This window comes from Oncorhynchus keta, chromosome 34 (assembly GCF_023373465.1).
Source record: "Oncorhynchus keta strain PuntledgeMale-10-30-2019 chromosome 34, Oket_V2, whole genome shotgun sequence".
In the NCBI taxonomy this organism is placed as follows: domain Eukaryota; kingdom Metazoa; phylum Chordata; class Actinopteri; order Salmoniformes; family Salmonidae; genus Oncorhynchus; species Oncorhynchus keta.
In genome coordinates this window covers 17,548,022-17,568,718 of record NC_068454.1, presented here as the reverse complement: position 1 = coordinate 17,568,718, position 20,697 = coordinate 17,548,022, and the positions used below count along the sequence as shown (strand labels likewise).

General features: G+C 51.5%; 1 protein-coding gene across 1 annotated transcript in view; it reads left to right on the top strand.

Annotated features, from left to right (window-relative positions):
• The window catches only part of LOC118366619 (unconventional myosin-XVI-like), a 332,663-nt gene that overhangs the window by 43,005 nt on the left and 268,961 nt on the right, over positions 1–20,697 (top strand). Inside the window, exons 3-4 of the mRNA XM_052493304.1 lie at positions 10,658–10,728; positions 11,903–12,046. Coding sequence (XP_052349264.1) covers positions 10,658–10,728; positions 11,903–12,046 — 215 coding nt within the window. The remainder of the gene's footprint in view (positions 1–10,657; positions 10,729–11,902; positions 12,047–20,697) is intronic.

Below are 20,697 nucleotides of genomic sequence, written 5' to 3'. Positions count from 1 at the left end.
TGTAGTGGAGCATCATGTCTATTGTATATCATTAAGTCAGCTGACATAGCTCTCAGGGCTGTAGTGGAGCATCATGTCTATTGTATATCATTAAGTCAGCTGACATAGCTCTCAGGGCTGTAGTGGAGCATCACGTCTATTGTATATCATTAAGTCAGCTGACATAGCTCTAAGGGCTGTAGTGGAGCATCATGTCTATTGTATATCATTAAGTCAGCTGACATAGCTCTCAGGGCTGTAGTGGAGCATCATGTCTATTGTATATCATTAAGTCAGCTGACATAGCCCTCAGGGCTGTAGTGGAGCATCATGTCTATTGTATATCATTAAGTCAGCTGACATAGCTCTCAGGGCTGTAGTGGAGCATCATGTCTATTGTATATCATTAAGTCAGCTGACATAGCTCTCAGGGCTGTAGTGGAGCATCACGTCTATTGTATATCATTAAGTCAGCTGACATAGCTCTCAGGGTTGTAGTTGAACATCGCTAATGTTGTGGAGACTGGAGGGCCTCTGCCAGGTCTGACACATTTTTACATTTATGTTTTAGTCATTTACAGATGCTCCTATCCAGAGAAACTTACAGGAGCAATTAGGGTTAAGTACCTTTCTCAAGGGCACATTGACAGATTTTTCAACTAGTTTGCCCGGGGAATCAAACCAGCGACCTTTAGGTTACCGGCCAAACACTCTTAACCGCTAGGCTACCTGCCGCAATATAGTACAAGGACAGTGTTCTCCTGACTGGAATGAGTCGAGACATGTTCTCCTGACTGGAATGAGTCGAGACATGTTCTCCTGACTGGAATGAGTGGAGACATGTCCCCCCGACTGGAATGAGTGGAGACATGTCCCCCCGACTGGAATGAGTGGAGACATGTCCCCCCGACTGGAATGAGTCGAGACATGTCCCCCCGACTGGAATGAGTCGAGACATGTCCCCCGACTGGAATGAGTGGAGACATGTCCCCCGACTGGAATGAGTGGAGACATGTCCCCCGACTGGAATGAGTCGAGACATGTCCCCCGACTGGAATGAGTGGAGACATGTCCCCCGACTGGAATGAGTGGAGACATGTCCCCCGACTGGAATGAGTGGAGACATGTCCCCCGACTGGAATGAGTGGAGACATGTCCCCCGACTGGAATGAGTGGAGACATGTCCCCCCGACTGGAATGAGTGGAGACATGTCCCCCCGACTGGAATGAGTGGAGACATGTCCCCCCGACTGGAATGAGTGGAGACATGTCCCCCCGACTGGAATGAGTGGAGACATGTCCCCCCGACTGGAATGAGTGGAGACATGTCCCCCCGACTGGAATGAGTGGAGACATGTCCCCCCGACTGGAATGAGTGGAGACATGTCCCCCCGACTGGAATGAGTCGAGACATGTCCCCCCGACTGGAATGAGTCGAGACATGTCCCCCCGACTGGAATGAGTGGAGACATGTCCCCCCGACTGGAATGAGTGGAGACATGTCCCCCCGACTGGAATGAGTGGAGACATGTCCCCCCGACTGGAATGAGTGGAGACATGTCCCCCCGACTGGAATGAGTCGAGACATGTCCCCCGACTGGAATGAGTCGAGACATGTCCCCCGACTGGAATGAGTGGAGACATGTCCCCCGACTGGAATGAGTGGAGACATGTCCCCCCCGACTGGAATGAGTGGAGACATGTCCCCCGACTGGAATGAGTCGAGACATGTCCCCCGACTGGAATGAGTCGAGACATGTCCCCCGACTGGAATGAGTCGAGACATGTCCCCCCAAGGACTGGAATGAGTCGAGACATGTCCCCCGACTGGAATGAGTCGAGACATGTCCCCCGACTGGAATGAGTGGAGACATGTCCCCCCGACTGGAATGAGTGGAGACATGTCCCCCCGACTGGAATGAGTGGAGACATGTCCCCCCGACTGGAATGAGTCGAGACATGTCCCCCCGACTGGAATGAGTCGAGACATGTCCCCCCGACTGGAATGAGTGGAGACATGTCCCCCCGACTGGAATGAGTGGAGACATGTCCCCCCGACTGGAATGAGTCGAGACATGTCCCCCCGACTGGAATGAGTGGAGACATGTCCCCCGACTGGAATGAGTGGAGACATGTCCCCCGACTGGAATGAGTCGAGACATGTCCCCCCGACTGGAATGAGTCGAGACATGTCCCCCCGACTGGAATGAGTCGAGACATGTCCCCCCGACTGGAATGAGTGGAGACATGTCCCCCCAACTGGAATGAGTGGAGACATGTCCCCCCTACTGGAATGAGTCAAGACATGTCCCCCCGACTGGAATGAGTCGAGACATGTCCCCCCGACTGGAATGAGTAGAGACATGTTCTGCTGACTGGAATGAGTAGAGACATGTCCCCCCGACTGGAATAAGTAGAGACATTTCCTGACGACGGGAATGAGTAGAGACATGTCCCCCCGACTGGAATAAGTAGAGACATTTCCCGACGACGGGAATGAGTAGAGACATGTCCCCCCGACTGGAATGAGTAGAGGCATGTCCCCCCAACTGGAATGAGTCTGACTTTCTGTGTCTACATCCACAGAAATGTGTCTCTATGTCTGATCTGACTCTGCATCTAACTGATTTGGAGACTGTCGAGTCATCAGGAATCTATTCAACCTTGGCATTTGGATTCATATTGCATTCCATTCAGTGTTTGCATTCTTGTTGCATCTGGTAAGAGTTTGGCTGCAGAGAAGGGACTGTATGACAGCCAGTATGTGGTACTCTTTTGGAGGGCTGAAGAGTGGAATATGCTGATGGGGAGGATAGAGTCATATTTTACTGTGAAGAAGAGTGGATGAAAGACTAAGTCTGTAGGGGAGGTCTGGAATTGACTGAGAACATCTAGTGATGTGGTAAACCCTACTGGACTCTCTCGCTCTCCCTCTCCCTCTCTCTCTCGCTCTCTTGCTCTTTCTCGCTCTCTCTCCCTAAATGTCCTTATTCCTCCCTCCTCTTCTCTCAAGCTCTCTCTCTCTCCCTCCACTTCTTCTTCCCTTTCTCTACATTTCCACAACGGCTCCCATCTGGTTGCCATGGAAACTCCACATATGTCTCCCACAGCTGTTTTGCCGTTTTCCCAAAAATGACAGCTGGTTGTTTCTCTCTCTTTCTCGCCCACTCTCCCTCTGTCTCTTCAGAGCCAAACAGCCTGATGAAACAGAACACACAGATGAACACGCTAATGCATGGCAAAAGAGCAATAAGGTATTTTGCTGCCAAACCACTCCCTGTCTTAGTAGGACTGCTAAGCATGTTAATAATGAAGGGAGAATATCCGTTGGTTTTTCTGACTGGATATGAGCTGGGTGGTTGTATGGTGTATATGGGATGGAGAAGGTCTTAGATTGTGTAGAGACACAGTATAATGGACCACAGCAACACTGAATTAGCATGTTACCCATGTGACTACACATCAACTTTGAGAGCTGGTGTCAGCCAGACTAACACTGAATAGTACCTGCTAATCAATAGTAGAACAGGACAGTGGCTCGGGTTGGCATATGGACCACTAGTAGAGCAGGACAGAGGAGAGTGTTGATACTTGGACCAATAGGAAAATGGAACATTGGGTGGTGTTGACGTATGGACCAATAGAGAGCGCTGGAAAGTGTTGACATGATCCAATAAAATAAAAAACAGAAAATCCACAATATAGTCCAGCATACGGCAATTCTCTGTCTGATTGCCCAGAGGGTCAAAACAAACTGCAGCTTTTTACTTCTGACTTCTGTTGAGTCACGCTCAATAATGTCCCATAAAAACACAGACAGGTCCTCCTGCTGTGGAATGGAATGTCTGACAAACCTGAGGGCGTCCAAATCAAATCAAATCAAATTGTATTTGTCACATACACATGGTTAGCAGATGTTAAATGTGAGTGTAGCGAAATGCTTGTGCTTCTAGTTCCGACAATGCAGTGATAACCAACAAGTAATCTAACTAACAATTCCAAAACTACTGTCTTATACACAGTGTAAGGGGATAAGGAATATGTACATAAGGATATATGAATGAGTGATGGTACAGAGCAGCATACAGTAGATGGTATCGAGTACAGTATATACATATGAGATGAGTGTGTAGACAATGTAAACAAAGTGGCATAGTTAAAGTGGCTAGTGATACATGTGTTACATAAGGATGCAGTCGAATGATGTAGAGTACAGTATATACATATGCATATGAGATGAATAATGTAGGGTAAGTAACATTATATAAGGTAGCATTGTTTCAAGTGGCTAGTGATATATTTACATAATTCCCATCAATTCCCATTATTAAAATGGCTGGAGTTGGGTCAGTGTCAATGACAGTGGAATGCAGCCACTCACTGTTAGTGGTGGCTGTTTAACAGTCTGATGGCCTTGAGATAGAAGCTGTTTTTCAGTCTCTCGGTCCCAGCTTTGATGCACCTGTACTGACCTCGCCTTCTGGATGATAGCGGGGTGAACAGGCAGTGGTTCGGGTGGTTGATGTCCTTGATGATCTTTATGGCCTTCCTGTAACAACGGGTGGTGTAGGTGTCCTGGAGGGCAGGTAGTTTGCCCGGTGATGCGTTGTGCAGTCCTCACTACCCTCTGGAGAGCCTTACGGTTGAGGGCGGAGCAGTTGCCGTACCAGGCGGTGATACAGCCCGCCAGGATGCTCTGATTGTGCATCTGTAGAAGTTTGTGAGTGCTTTTGGTGACAAGCCGAATTTCTTCAGCCTCCTGAGGTTGAATAGCGCTGCTATTCTTCACGACGCTGTCAGTGTGAGTGGACCAATTCAGTTTGTCTGTGATGGTATGCCGAGGAACTTAAAACTAGCTACCCTCTCCACTACTGTTCCATCGATGTGGATGGGGTAAACCCTCTGCTGTTTCCTGAAGTCCACAATCATCTCCTTAGTTTTGTTGACGTTGAGTGTGAGGTTATTTTCCTGACACCACACTCCGAGGGCCCTCACCTCCTCCCTGTAGGCCGTCTCGTCGTTGTTGGTAATCAAGCCTACCACTGTTGTGTCATCCGCAAACTTGATGATTGAGTTGGAGGCGTGCGTGGCCACGCAGTCGTGGAACAGGAACAATGGTGGCCCTCTTGAAGCATGTGGGAACAGCAGACTGGTATAGGGATTGATTGAATATGTCCGTAAACACACCGGCCAGCTGGTCTGCGCATGCTCTGAGGGCGCGGCTGGGGATGCCGTCTGGGCCTGCAGCCTTGCGAGGGTTAACACGTTTAAATGTCTTACTCAAACAGGCTGCATGAAGGAGAACCACATGTTTCCGTTGCAGGCGTGTCAGTGGCACTGTATTGTCCTCAAAGCAAAAAAGTTATTTAGTCTGCCTGGGAGCAAGACATCCTGGTCCGTGACTGGGCTGGATTTCATCTTGTAGTCCGTGATTGACTGTAGACCCTGCCACATGCCTCTTGTGTCTGAGCCGAGAATTGAGATTCCACTTTGTCTCTGTACTGACGCTAGCTTGTTTAATAGCCTTGCGGAGGGAATAGCTGCACTGTTTGTATTCAGTCATGTTGCCAGACACCTTGCTCTGATTAAAAGCAGTGGTTCGCGCTTTCAGTTTCACGTGAATGCTGCCATCAATCCACGGTTTCTGGTTAGGGAATGTTTTTATCGTTGCTATGGGAACGACATCTTCGACGCACGTTCTAATGAATAGTAGAATCAGCGACAGTGGCTCAATATTCCCATCTGGACCACATGTCCCAGTCCACGTGATGGAAGCAGTCTTGGAGTGTAGAGTCAGCTTGGTCTGACCAGCGTTGGAAACCTCAGCGTGGGAGCCTCTTGTTTTAATTTCTGCCTGTAGGCAGGGACAGCAAAATGGAGTCGTGGTCAGCTTTTCCGAAAGGGGGCGGGGCAGGGCCTTATATGATCCGGAAGTTAGAGTAACAATGATCCAAGGTTTTACCACCCCTGGTTGCGCAATCGATATGCTGATAAAATTTAGGGAGTCTTGTTTTCAGATTGGCTTTGTTAAAATCCCCAGCTACAATGAATGCAGCCTCCGGATAAATGTTTTCCAGTTTGCAAAGAGTTAAATAAAGTTCGTTCAGAGCCATCGATGTGTCTGCTTGGGGGGGGGATATATACGGCTGTGATTATAATAGAAGAGATTGACTGTATCAGTCTCTTATGATAATAATAGTAATAAAATACTAAATAAGATGCAATTTACATGACATTTTAATCATTTAGCAAACAATGTTATCCAATCCATTCAACTAAAGTAGGTGTCGGGTGATGCGACCACCACAACCTTATGTTGGGATGAGAAACTAATACTACACTAATGACCTATTGAAAACAACAATAATACTGCAACTATTTCATATCATTTGCTCTAACTCTGTTAAATGAAGCTTGATTACTAACATAGCTGGGATTATATTCCTGAGCTTCAGGCAGGAGTGAGAGCTAGGCGTGTGTGCGAGAGAGAGAGCAAGAGAGAGAGAGAGATAATTGTGTTGATTAACTTAACGAAAGCTGTGTTCTTCCTCAGCAGCCATTTAAGCTCCATTAAGCACCAAGAAGGTGGCATGTAAGTGTGTGTGTGGTGTGTGTGTGCTTGTGTTTCGGTGACTGTGTACTCATGCCTACGTGTCTGTGTACTGTACATGCCTGTGTGTGTGTTTATAATTCATATATAAACAATTAAGGATCTCCCATTATCAGGAAAAAGCAGAGATTGGTTGGTTGATCAGTGAGGTCCTTACAGTATAGGAATATGACCTAGAGAGAAATTAATGGAGCAGCCTGCAAAGATACTTTGAGGATCTAACTGACTTCCAAGTTCTACTGATTCTACTGAAACACGCAAAACACAAATTACTGTTACGCTGGTGCTATGTCCTTGCTCAGCTTGACATGTATCCGCCCTAACCAGCTGACGTGTGTGTGTGTGTGTGTGTGTGTGTGTGTGTGTGTGTGTGTGTGTGTGTGTGTGTGTGTGTGTGTGTGTCTGCGTGTGTGTGTGTGTGTGTGTCTGCATGTGTGTGCATGTGTGTGCACGGTTGTGCGTGTGTGATCATTAAAAACACATTTATTTAGATAACGACCACTTAGGCTAAGCGACCCCATAGGGTTCATCACTAGGGTTCATGGGATGGAAATGGTATGATCACCATGGTAATGACAGTGGTTATTACCCTCACTGCTAACAGCTCTGGTTAAATTATTGTTTAAGAGAGTCAGTGAGTTAGTGTGCGTGTGTCTGCAGCTTGCTTGGCATAGTCGTTTGGTCTTTTGCTGAGGTAAGGTCTCCCAATGTTTATTCAGCATCCATCTTGGCGTGTCACTGTTGTTGAGGAAAAATGTCTACAGCCCTCTCTCTCTCTCTGTCCATCTCTCTCAATTCCTCATGCTCTCTGTCTTTTCATCTCAGTTTCTCCCTCTCAGTAGAATCATTATTGTTTGGTTGGGAGTGGTCGGGAGTGGGTTGGGAGTGGGTTGGGAGTGGGTTGGGAGTGGGTTGGGAGTGGTCGGGAGTGGGTTGGGAGTGGGTTGGGAGTGGTTTGGGAGTGGGTTGGGAGTGGGTTGGGAGTGGGTTGGGAGTGGTTTGGGAGTGGGTTGGGAGTGGTTGGGAGTGGGTTGGGAGTGGGTTGGGAGTGGTTGGGAGTGGTTTGGGACTGGTTTGGGAGAGGTTGGGAGTGGGTTGGGAGTGGTTTGGGAGTGGGTTGGGAGTGGTTTGGGAGTGGTTTGGGAGTGGTTGGGAGCGGTTGGTAGTGGTTGGGAGTGGGTTGGGAGTGGTTTGGGAGTGGGTTGGGAGTGGTTGGGAGTGGTTGGGATTGTGTTGGGAGTGGGTTGGGAGTGTTTTGGAGTGGTTTTGGGGTGGTTTGGGAGTGGTTTGGTGTGGGTTGGGAGTGGTTGGGATTGTGTTGGGAGTGGGTTGGGAGTGGTTTGGAGTGGTTGGGAGTGGGTTGGGAGAGGGTAGGGAGTGGTTTGGTAATGGTTTGGTAGTGGTTGGGAGTGGTTGGGAGTGGGTTGGGAGTGGTTTGGGAGTGGGTTGGGAGTGGTTGGGAGTGGTTGGGATTGTGTTGGGAGTGGGTTGGGAGTGTTTTGGAGTGGTTTTGGGGTGGTTTGGGAGTGGTTTGGTGTGGGTTGGGAGTGGTTGGGATTGTGTTGGGAGTGGGTTGGGAGTGGTTTGGAGTGGTTGGGAGTGGGTTGGGAGAGGGTAGGGAGTGGTTTGGTAATGGTTTGGTAGTGGTTGGGAGTGGTTGGGAGTGGTTGGGAGTGATTTGGGAGTGGGTTGGGATTGGGCTGGGAGTGGGTTGTGAGTGGTTGGTAGTGGGTATGGTGTGGTTTGGAGTTGGTTGGGGTGGTTTGGGAGTGGTTGGGAGTGGATGGGAGTGTTTGGGGATTGGTTTGGTGTGTTTTGGTAGTGTTTTGGGAATGGATGGGAGTGGTTTGCTAGTGGTTTAGGAGTAGTTGAGATTGGATTGGGGGTAGTTGGGAGTGGTTTGGAGTGGTTTGGAGTAGTTGGGAGTGGTTTGGAGTGGTTTGGGATTAGTTTTGAATGGTTTGGAGAGGTTTAGGAGGAGTTTAGACTGGTTGGGAGTGGTTTGTGAGTGGTTTGGGAGTAGTTGGGAGTGTTTTGGGAGTGGATTTGGAGTGGTTGGGAGTGAGTTGGGAGTGGGTTGGGAATGGTTGGGATTGGGCTGGGAGTGGGTTGTGAGTGGTTGGTAGTGGGTATGGTGTGGTTTGGAGTTGGTTGGGGTGGTTTGGGAGTGGTTGGGAGTGGATGGGAGTGTTTTGGGATTGGTTTGGTGTGTTTTGGTAGTGTTTTCGGAATGGATGGGAGTGGTTTGCTAGTGGTTTAGGAGTAGTTGGGATTGGATTGGGGGTAGTTGGGAGTGGTTTGGAGTGGTTTGGGAGTAGTTGAGAGTGGTTTGGAATTCGTTTTGAGTGGTTTGGAGAGGTTTAGGGGGAGTTTGGAGTGGTTTGGAGTGGTTGGGAGTGGTTTGGGAGTGGATTTGGAGTGGTTGGGAGTGGTTTGGGAGTGGTTTGGGTGTAGTTGGGAGTGTTTTGGGAGTGGATTTGGAGTGGTTGGGAGTGGATTGGGAGTGGATTTGGAGTGGTTGGGAGTGGTTTGGGAGTGGTTTGGGTGTAGTTGGGAGTGTTTTGGGAGTGGATTTGGATTGGATGGGAGTGGTTTTGGTGTAGTTGGGAGTGTTTTGGGAGTGGATTTGGATTGGATGGGAGTGGTTTGGGAGTGGTTGGGCCAGATCTGTGTGAGTCTTTGATTAAAGGATCAACAGTTCATTGTTGCTTTTTCAATAGAGTTCAGCCTTTTGTAAAGCAGATCAATGTCTGTGTGAGTGCAGGAGAATATATGACAGTTTGTAGAGCAGAATGACCAGTTCTGTGTCAGTGTGTGGCGCATGATGTAGTTACTATATTTGTAGTGCAGATCTGTGTTAGTGTGTTAGTCAGTGTACTCTGGCTTAGGAGAGCTGATGTATTCTGATGTGATGTGATCCAGGCAGATACTCCACCTCTCACAACTGCTACTGTAATGGTGATGGGCTCATACACTCTGATACACTTTGACTGACTGACTGACGATTAATAACTGACTGGTGACTGACTGATGAATGATGACTGACTGACTGACTGACTGACTGACTGACTGACTGACTGACTGAGGACAAATGCCTGATGACTGACTGATAACTGCCTAACTGATAACTGACTGACTGACGACTGACTGATAACTGACTTACTGATGCCTGACTGATGCCTGACTGACTGACTGAGGACTAATGCCTGATGACTGACTGATAACTGCCTAACTGATAACTGACTGACTGACGACTGACTGATAACTGATGACTGACTGACTGACTGAATGATGCCTGACTGATGCCTGACTGACTGACTGAATGATGCCTGACTGATGCCTGACTGACTGACTGAGGACTAATGCCTGATGACTGACTGATAACTGCCTAACTGATAACTGACTGACTGAGGACTAATGACTGACCGATGACTGACTGATAACTGACTGACGACTGATGACTGACTGATAAGTAACTGACTGATGGATGACTGACTGACTGACTGATAAGTAACTGACTAATAGATGACTGACTGATAACTGACTGATAACTGGCTGATAACTGACTGACTGATGACTGACTGACTGTCGACTGACTGATGACTGACAACTGTCTGACTGATAACTAACTGATGACTGAAAACTGATTGACTGATAACTGATGACTGACTGACTGACTGATGTCTGACTGCCTGATAAGTGATTGACTCCTCAAGAGCACGCGGAGTACAAGCCACACACATGGGATTATACTGGAGTCTATCTTCCTGTCTATCGTCCTGTCTATCGTCCTGTCTATCGTCCTGTCTATCGTCCTGTCTATCGTCCTGTGTATCGTCCTGTCTATCGTCCTGCCTATCATCCTGTCTATCGTCCTGTCTATCGTCCTGTCTATCGTCCTGTCTATCGTCCTGTCTATCGTCCTGCCTATCGTCCTGTCTATCGTCCTGTCTATCGTCCTGTCTATCTTTGTTGTTACTATATCCACATGGGTTCACACACTGGGCGTTTGTGGTTTATAAGTGTGTAATATATAAAGTAATATTGCTCTCTCTTTCAATGTTGCAGTGCTGTGTCTGCTGAAGGAGGGAGCTGACCCCAACACTCCTATCTCCTCTGGTGGTTCTCTTCTACACCTGGTAAGAACACACACACATGGCCAACTCCAGACATAAGCAACAGAAGCGTCCTCAGTCGGTGTCTCAACTTACTATTGACAGTTAGAATAGTAGAATACAACAGATGCAATTTATAAATGTGGTTGGGCACATGCAGTTTATCTCTTGTTATGTAACTCATTTGCTGATAATTAGCCATGTACATTTTTTGATCGTTAGTTAGTCTAGCCAACTATCTAACTTTAAAAAAAAAACATGGCAAAGACTACATGGGCACGCAGGGCACAATCCCAGGGGCCCTGACCTCCAGGGTCCCCCATTGATTGTGTTAGCCACTCTCACTCAGATATCATATTAACTTGGCATACATCATGGCAAAATGTGTTGAATTGTAGGAAACAGCTTTGAAGGGGAATAATTAAGAATTCAGATAATGTGTCTTTGTTCCTAAATCCCTCTGACTCATTGTTGGACTGTCTGTCAACGTGTGCACATCTCTCACTCAGGGACCTATCTCTCATTCGAGCTCTCGCTCTACCTCGCTCTCCCTGAGTGAGAGAGGTTTGCACGTTGACAGACAGTCCAACAACGAGTCAGAGATTAAATTTGATGTTATTCCCCTTTAAAACTGCAAAAATGTTCTCTCCACCCCATGGTGAAATTGGTAGAATTGCAGAAAATTGACATTTTTCACTCCGGCATCAAAAGGGGGGACACTAAAATGTTTCACTGTGATGAGGAGGGCTCCCCAACCAAATCTCACTTAGGGCACCGAAAAGGCTAAAGCCGGCTCTGCACACACACGCACACACACACACACAAACACATCCACCTATTGTTTTTAACTATTTAGATTGTTCCCATACTGTACACATCATGATAATGAAATATTATAGCCACCATGGTGATAGGAGTTTTGATTAAATGTACTGTATTATACATTTCATCCATGTATGCAAAGACATTTTGAATGTTCCCTGGACCGTAGAACATTTGACAGTGCCTCAGCAGAAACGCTACTATAATTGAAAAACAATCAACAATTTCATTTGGCTCACCATTATCCAACCACCACTCTCTCTCTCTTCCCTGCTGTCTCTTTCTTTCTCCCTTTCTATCTCTCTTCATCTGTCTCTCTCTCTCTCTCTCTCTCTCTCTCTCTCTCTCTCTCTCTCTCTCTCTCTCTATCCCATAGTGTGCTCGTCATGACAACGTGTTTGCTGCAGAGGTTTTGATTGAGCGAGGGCTTAACGTCAACCTGCAGGATGAGGACCTCTGGACAGCCCTGCACGTGGCATGTGTGTGTGACCACGCCGACATGGTGCTGCTGCTATTGCTGGTGAGAAACGCACACGAACGCACACACACACACACACACACACACACACACACACACACACACACACACACACACACACACACACACACACACACACACACACACACACACACACACACACACACACACACACACACACACACACACACACACACACACAATAAAGTGTAGCATCACAACATCATAATAATATTTTCCTATGGGGTCTGTCCAGAGGGGTTTGGGTCAGGTCTGGTGTTCTGCAGTATTAGTCTATCAGAGGGGTTTGGGTCAGGTCTGGTGTTCTGTAGTATTAGTCTATCAGAGGGGTTTGGGTCAGGTCTGTTGTTCTGTAGTATTAGTCTATCAGAGGGGTTTGGGTCAGGTCTGTTGTTCTGTAGTATTAGTCTATCAGAGGGGTTTGGGTCAGGTCTGTTGTTCTGTAGTATTAGTCTATCAGAGGGGTTTGGGTCAGGTCTGGTGTTCTGTAGTATTAGTCTATCAGAGGGGTTTGGGTCAGGTCTGTTGTTCTGTAGTATTAGTCTATCAGAGGGGTTTGGGTCAGGTCTGGTGTTCTGTAGTACCAGGACTATCAGAGGGGTTTGGGTCAGGTCTGGTGTTCTGTAGTATTAGTCTATCAGAGGGGTTTGGGTCAGGTCTGGTGTTCTGTAGTATTAGTCTATCAGAGGGGTTTGCGTCGGGTCTGGTGTTCTTTGTATTAGTCTATCAGATTGGTTTGGGTCAGGTCTGGTGTTCTGTAATATTAGTCTGGGTCAGGTCTGGTGTTCTGTAATATTAGTCTATCAGATTAGTTTGGGTCAGGTCTGGTGTTCTGTAGTATTAGTCTATCAGATTGGTTTGGGTCAGGTCTGGTGTTCTGTAATATTAGTCTGGGTCAGGTCTGGTGTTCTGCAGTATTAGTCTATCAGAGGGGTTTGGGTCAGGTCTGGTGTTCTGTAGTATTAGTCTATCATAGGGGTTTGGGTCAGGTCTGGTGTTCTGCAGTATTAGTCTATCATAGGGGTTTGGGTCAGGTCTGGTGTTCTGCAGTAGTAGTCTATCATAGGGGTTTGGGTCAGGTCTGGTGTTCTGCAGTATTAGTCTATCATAGGGGTTTGGGTCAGGTCTGGTGTTCTGCAGTAGTAGTCTATCAGATTTGTTTGGGTCAGGTCTGGTGTTCTGCAGTATTAGTCTATCAGATTGGTTTGGGTCAGGCCTGGTGTTCTGCAGTTTTAGACTATCAAATTGGTTTGCGTCAGGTCTAGTGTTCTGCAGTACCAGGACTATCAGATTGGTTTGGGTCAGGTCTGGTGTTCTGCAGTATTAGACTATCAGATTGGTTTGGGTCAGGTCTGGTGTTCTGCAGTATTAGTCTATCAGATTGGTTTGGGTCAGGTCTGGTGTTCTGCAGTATTAGTCTATCAGATTGGTTTGGGTCAGGTCTGGTGTTCTGCAGTATTAGTCTATCAGATTGGTTTGGGTCAGGTCTGGTGTTCTGCAGTTTTAGACTATCAGATTGGTTTGGGTCAGGTCTAGTGTTCTGCAGTACCAGGACTATCAGATTGGTTTGGGTCAGGTCTGGTGTTCTGCAGTATTAGTCTATCAGACTGGTTTGGGTGAGGTCTGGTGTTCTGCAGTATTAGTCTATCAGATAGGTTTGGGGTCAGGTCTGGTGTTCTGCAGTTTTAGTCTATCAGATAGGTTTGGGGTCAGGTCTGGTGTTCTGTAGTATTAGTCTATCAGACTGGTTTGGGTGAGGTCTGGTGTTCTGCAGTATTAGACTATCAGATTGGTTTGGGTGAGGTCTGGTGTTCTGTAGTATTAGATCCAGTGTGAGACAGGAGCAGCTGTGGAATAGGGGACAGGAGCAGCTGTGGAGTTGGGGACAGGAGCAGCTGTGGAATAGGGGACAGGAGCAGCTGTGGAGTTGGGGACAGGAGCAGCTGTGGAATAGGGGACAGGAGCAGCTGTGGAGTTGGGGACAGAAGCAGCTGTGGAGTTGGGGACAGGAGCAGCTGTGGAATAGGGGACAGGAGCAGCTGTGGAGTTGGGGACAGGAGCAGCTGTGGAATAGGGGACAGGAGCAGCTGTGGAGTTGGGGACAGGAGCAGCTGTGGAATAGGGGACAGGAGAAGCTGTGGAGTTGGGGACAGGAGCAGCTGTGGAATAGGGGACAGGAGCAGCTGTGGAGTTGGGGACAGAAGCAGCTGTGGAGTAGGGGACAGGAGCAGCTGTGGAGTTGGGGACAGGAGCAGCTGTGGAGTAGGGGACAGGAGCAGCTGTGGAGTAGGGGACAGGAGCAGCTGTGGAGTTGGGGACAGGAGCACAGTAGGGGGAGCAGCTGTGGAGCTGTGGAGGGGACAGGAGCAGCTGTGGAGTAGGGGACAGGAGCAGCTGTGGAGTTGGGGACAGGAGCAGCTGTGGAATAGGGGACAGGAGCAGCTGTGGAGTAGGGGACAGGAGCAGCTGTGGAGTTGGGGACAGGAGCAGCTGTGGAATAGGGGACAGGAGCAGCTGTGGAGTTGGGGACAGGAGCAGCTGTGGAATAGGGGACAGGAGCAGCTGTGGAGTTGGGGACAGGAGCAGCTGTGGAATAGGGGACAGGAGAAGCTGTGGAGTTGGGGACAGGAGCAGCTGTGGAGTAGGGGACAGCTGTGGAGTTGGGCAGCTGGGACAGGAGCAGCTGTGGAGTTGGGGACAGAAGCAGCTGAGTTAGGGGACAGGAGCAGCTGTGGAGTTGGGGACAGGAAGCAGCTGTGGAGTAGGGGACAGGAGCAGCTGTGGAGTAGGGGACAGGAGCAGCTGTGGTAGGGGACAGGAGCAGCTGTGGAGTAGGGGACAGGAGCAGCTGTGGAGTTGGGGACAGGAGCAGCTGTGGAGTTGGGGACAGAGCAGCTGTGGAGTAGCTGTGGGGGACAGGAGCAGCTGTGGAGTTGGGGACAGGAGCAGCTGTGGAATAGACAGGGAGCAGGACAGGAGCAGCAGCTGAGCAGCTGTTGGGGACAGAAGCAGCTGTGGAGTAGGGACAGAAGCAGCTGGGACAGGAGCAGCTGTGGAGTTAGGGACAGAAGCAGCTGTGGAGTAGGGGACAGGAGCAGCTGTGGAGTTGGGGACAGAAGCAGCTGTGGAGTAGGGGACAGAGCAGCTGTGGAGTAGGGACAGGAGCAGCTGTGGAGTAGGGGACAGAAGCAGCTGTGGAGGGGACAGAAGCAGCTGTGGAGCTGTGGAGTATGGAGGGGACAGGAGCAGCTGTGGAGTAGGGACAGAAGCAGCTGTGGAGTAGGGGACAGGAGCAGCTGTGGAGTAGGGACAGGAGCAGCTGTGGAGTTGGGGAGAGAAGCAGCTGTGGAGTAGGGGACAGGAGCAGCTGTGGAGTAGGGACAGAAGCAGCTGTGGAGTTGGGGACAGAAGCAGCTGTGGAGTAGGGGACAGAAGCAGCTGTGGAGTAGGGACAGGAACAGTTGTGGAATAGGTGACAGGAGCAGCTGTGGAGTTGGGGACAGAAGCAACTGTGGAGTAGGGGACAGGAGCAGCTGTGGAGTTGGGGTCAGAAGAAGCTGTGGAGTAGGGGACAGGAGCAGCTGTGGAGTTGGGGACAGAAGCAGCTGTGGAATAGGGGACAGGAGAAGCTGTGGAATAGGGGACAGGAGCAGCTGTGGAGTTGGGGACAGAAGCAGCTGTGGAGTTGGGGACAGAAGCAGCTGTGGAATAGGGGACAGGAGCAGCTGTGGAGTTGGGGACAGGAGCAGCTGTGGAATAGGGGACAGGAGCAGCTGTGGAATAGGGGACAGGAGCAGCTGTGGAGTTGGGGACAGGAGCAGCTGTGGAATAGGGGACAGGAGCAGCTGTGGAGTTGGGGACAGAAGCAGCTGTGGAGTTGGGGACAGAAGCAGCTGTGGAATAGGGGACAGGAGCAGCTGTGGAGTTGGGGACAGGAGCAGCTGTGGAATAGGGGACAGGAGCAGCTGTGGAGTTGGGGACAGAAGCAGCTGTGGAGTAGGGGACAGGAGCAGCTGTGGAGTTGGGGACAGAAGCAGCTGTGGAATAGGGGACAGGAGAAGCTGTGGAATAGGGGACAGGAGCAGTTCTGGAGTTGGGGACAGAAGCAGCTGTGGAGTTGGGGACAGAAGCAGCTGTGGAATAGGGGACAGGAGCAGCTGTGGAGTTGGGGACAGGAGCAGCTGTGGAGTTAGGGGACAGGAGCTGTGGAAGTTGGGGACAGGAGCAGCTGTGGAGTTGGGGACAGGAGCAGCTGTGGAATGGAGTTGGGGGGGAGCAGGAATAGGGGACAGGAGCAGCTGTGGAGTTGGGGACAGGAGCAGCTGTGGAATAGGGGACAGGAGCAGCTGTGGAGTTGGGGACAGGAGCAAATGTGGAATAGGGGACAGGAGACAGCTGTGGAATAGGGGACAGGAGCAGCTGTGGAGTTGGGGACAGAAGCAGCTGTGGAATAGGGGACAGGAGCAGCTGTGGAGTTTGGGGGGACAGAAGCAGCTGTGGAGTTGGGGACAGAAGCAGCTGTGGAATAGGGGACAGGAGCAGCTGTGGAGTTAGGGGGGGGGACAGGAGCAGCTGTGGAGTTGGGGACAGGAGCAGCTGTGGAGTTGGGGACAGGAGCAGCTGTGGAATAGGGGACAGGAGCAGCTGTGGAGTTGGGGACAGAAGCAGCTGTGGAATAGGGGACAGGAGCAGCTGTGGAGTTGGGGACAGGAGCAGCTGTGGAATAGGGACAGCAGCTGTGGAGTTGGGGACAGAAGCAGCTGTGGAATAGGGGAGCAGCTGTGGAGTTGGGGACAGGAGCAGCTGTGGAATAGGGGACAGGAGCAGCTGTGGAGTTGGGGACAGGAGCAGCTGTGGAATAGGGGACAGGAGCAGCTGTGGAGTTGGGGACAGAAGCAGCTGTGGAGTAGGGGACAGGAGCAGCTGAAGAAGCTGTTGGGGACAGAATCAGCTGTGGAATAGGGGACAGGAGCAGCTGTGGAGTTGGGGACAGAAGCAGCTGTGGAGTAGGGGACAGGAGCAGCTGTGGAGTTGGGGACAGAAGCAGCTGTGGAATAGGGGACAGGAGCAGCTGTGGAATAGGGGACAGGAGCAGCTGTGGAGTTGGGGACAGAAGCAGCTGTGGAGTTGGGGACAGAAGCAGCTGTGGAATAGGGGACAGGAGCAGCTGTGGAGTTGGGGACAGGAGCAGCTGTGGAATAGGGGACAGGAGCAGCTGTGGAATAGGGGACAGGAGCAGCTGTGGAGTTGGGGACAGGAGCAGCTGTGGAATAGGGGACAGGAGCAGCTGTGGAGTTGGGGACAGAAGCAGCTGTGGAGTTGGGGGGGACAGACAAGCAGCTGTGGAATAGGGGACAGGAGCAGCTGTGGAGTTAGGGGGGACAGGAGCAGCTGTGGAATAGGGGACAGGAGCAGCTGTGGAGTTGGGGGGACAGGAGCAGCAGCTGTGGAGTAGGGGACAGGAGCAGCTGTGGAGTTGGGGACAGAAGCAGCTGTGGAATAGGGGACAGGAGAAGCTGTGGAATAGGGGACAGGAGCAGCTGTGGAGTTGGGGACAGAAGCAGCTGTGGAGTTGGGGACAGAAGCAGCTGTGGAATAGGGGACAGGAGCAGCTGTGGAGTTGGGGACAGGAGCAGCTGTGGAGTTGGGGACAGGAGCAGCTGTGGAATAGGGGACAGGAGCAGCTGTGGAGTTGGGGACAGGAAGCAGCTGTGGAATAGGGGACAGGAGCAGCTGTGGAGTTGGGGACAGGAGCAGCTGTGGAATAGGGGACAGGAGCAGCTGTGGAGTTGGGGACAGGAGCAAATGTGGAATAGGGGACAGGAGCAGCTGTGGAATAGGGGACAGGAGAAGCTGTGGAGTTGGGGACAGGAGCAGCTGTGGAATAGGGGACAGGAGCAGCTGTGGAGTTGGGGACAGAAGCAGCTGTGGAGTTGGGGACAGAAGCAGCTGTGGAATAGGGGACAGGAGCAGCTGTGGAGTTGGGGACAGGAGCAGCTGTGGAATGGGGACAGGGACAGGGGACAGGAGCAGCTGTGGAGTTGGGGACAGGAGAAGCTGTGGAATAGGGGACAGGAGCAGCTGTGGAGTTGGGGACAGAAGCAGCTGTGGAATAGGGGACAGGAGCAGCTGTGGAGTTGGGGACAGGAGGCAGCTGTGGAATAGGGGACAGGAGCAGCTGTGGAGTTGGGGACAGGAGCAGCTGTGGAATAGGGGACAGGAGCAGCTGTGGAGTTGGGGACAGGAGCAGCTGTGGAATAGGGGACAGGAGCAGCTGTGGAGAGCAGTTGGGGACAGAAGCTGCTGTGGAGTAGGGGACAGGAGCAGCTGTGGAGTTGGGGACACAATCAGCTGTGGAATAGGGGACAGGAGCAGCTGTGGAGTTGGGGACAGGAAGCAGCTGTGGAGTTAGGGGACAGGAGCAGCTGTGGAGTTGGGGGGACAGAAGCAGCTGTGGAGTTGGGGACAGAAGCAGCTGTGGAGTAGGGGACAGGAGCAGCTGTGGAGTTGGGGACAGCAGCTGTGGAAGCAGCTGTGGAGTAGGGGACAGGAGCAGCTGTGGAGTAGGGGACAGGAGCAGGGACAGAAGCAGCTGTGGAGTTAGGGACAGAAGCAGCTGTGGAATAGGGGACAGGAGCAGCTGTGGAGTAGGGACAGAAGCAGCTGTGGAGTAGGGGACAGAAGCAGCTGTGGAGTTGGGGACAGGAGCAGCTGTGGAATAGGGGACAGGAGCAGCTGTGGAGTTGGGGACAGGAGCAGCTGTGGAATAGGGGACAGGAGCAGCTGTGGAGTGGGGACAGAAGCAGCTGTGGAGTAGGGACAGACAAGCAGCTGTGGAGTTAGGGGACAGGAGCAGCTGTGGGGACAGGAGCAGCTGTAGGGGGGACAGGAGCAGCTGTGGAGTTGGGGACAGGAGCAGCTGTGGAGTAGGGGACAGGAGCAGCTGTGGAGTTGGGGACAGGAGCAGCTGTGGAATAGGGGACAGGAGCAGCTATGGAGTAGGGGACAGGAGCAGCTGTGGAGTTGGGGACAGGAGCAGATGTGGGGACAGGAGCTTGGAGTTGGGGACAGTAGCAGCTGTGGAATAGGGGACAGGAGCAGCTGTGGAGTTGGGGACAGGAGCAGCTGTGGAATAGGGACAGGAGCAGCTGTGGAGTTGGAATAGGGGACAGGAGCAGCTGTGGAGTAGGGGACAGAAGCAGCTGTGGAGTTGGGGACAGGAGCAGCTGTGGAGTAGGGGACAGGAGCAGCTGTGGAGTAGGGACAGAAGCAGCTGTGGAGTAGGGGACAGGAGCAGCTGTGGAGTAGGGACAGGAGCAGCTTTGGAGTAGGGGACAGGAGCAGCTGTGGAGTAGGGACAGGAGCAGCTGTGGAGTTAGGGACAGAAGCAGCTGTGGAGTAGGGGACAGAAGCAGCTGTGGAGTAGGGGACAGAAGCAGCTGTGGAGTAGGGGACAGGAGCAGCTGTGGAGTAGGGGACAGAAGCAGCTGTGGAGTAGGGGACAGAAGCAGCTGTGGAGTAGGGGACAGAAGCAGCTGTGGAATAGGGACAGGAGCAGCTGTGGAGTTGGGGACAGGAGCAGCTGTGGAGTTGGGGACAGAAGCAGCTGTGGAGTAGGGGACAGAAGCAGCTGTGGAGTAGGGGACAGGAGCAGCTGTGGAGTAGGGTACAGAAGCAGCTGTGGAGTAGGGACAGGAGCAGCTGTGGAGTAGGGACAGAAGCAGCTGTGGAGTAGGGGACAGAAGCAGCTGTGGAGTTGGGGACAGGAGCAGCTGTGGAGTAGGGGACAGAAGCAGCTGTGGAGTAGGGACAGGAGCAGCTGTGGAGTTGGGGACAGGAGCAGCTGTGGAGCAGCTGTGGAGTGGGGACAGAAGCAGCTGTGGGACAGGAGAGCTGTGGAGTTGGGGACAGGAGCAGCTGTGGAGTAGGGGACAGGAGCAGCTGTGGTGTTGGGGACAGAAGCAGCTGTGGAGTTGGGGACAGGAACAGCTGTGGAGTAGGGGACAGAAGCAGCTGTGGAGTAGGGGACAGGATCAGCTGTGGAGTTGGGGACAGGAGCAGCTGTGGAGTAGGGGACAGGAGCAGCTGTGGAATTGGGGACAGGAGCAGCTGTGGAGTTGGGGACAGAAGCAGCTGTGGAGTAGGGGACAGGAGCAGCTGTGGCAGTTGGAGTAGGGGACAGGAGCAGCTGTGGAGTAGGGGACAGGGGACAGGACAGCTGTGGAGTTGGGGACAGTTGGGGGAGCAGCTGTGGAGTAGGGGACAGGAGCAGCTGTGGAGTAGGGACAGAAGCAGCTGTGGAGTAGGGGACAGGAGCAGCTGTGGAGTAGGGACAGGAGCAGCTTTGGAGTGGGGACAGAAGCAGGGGACAGGGGCAGCTGTGGAGTTAGGGACAGGAGCAGCTGAATATGGGACAGGCAGTTGGGGACAGAAGCAGCTGTGGAGTAGGGGACAGAAGCAGCTGTGGAGTAGGGGACAGAAGCAGCTGTGGAGTAGGGACAGGAGCAGCTGTGGAGTAGGGGACAGAAGCAGCTGTGGAGTAGGGGACAGAAGCAGCTGTGGAGTAGGGAACAGAAGCAGCTGTGGAGTAGGGACAGGAGCAGCTGTGGAGTTGGGGACAGGAGCAGCTGTGTAGTTGGGGACAGAAGCAGCTGTGGAGTAGGGACAGGAGC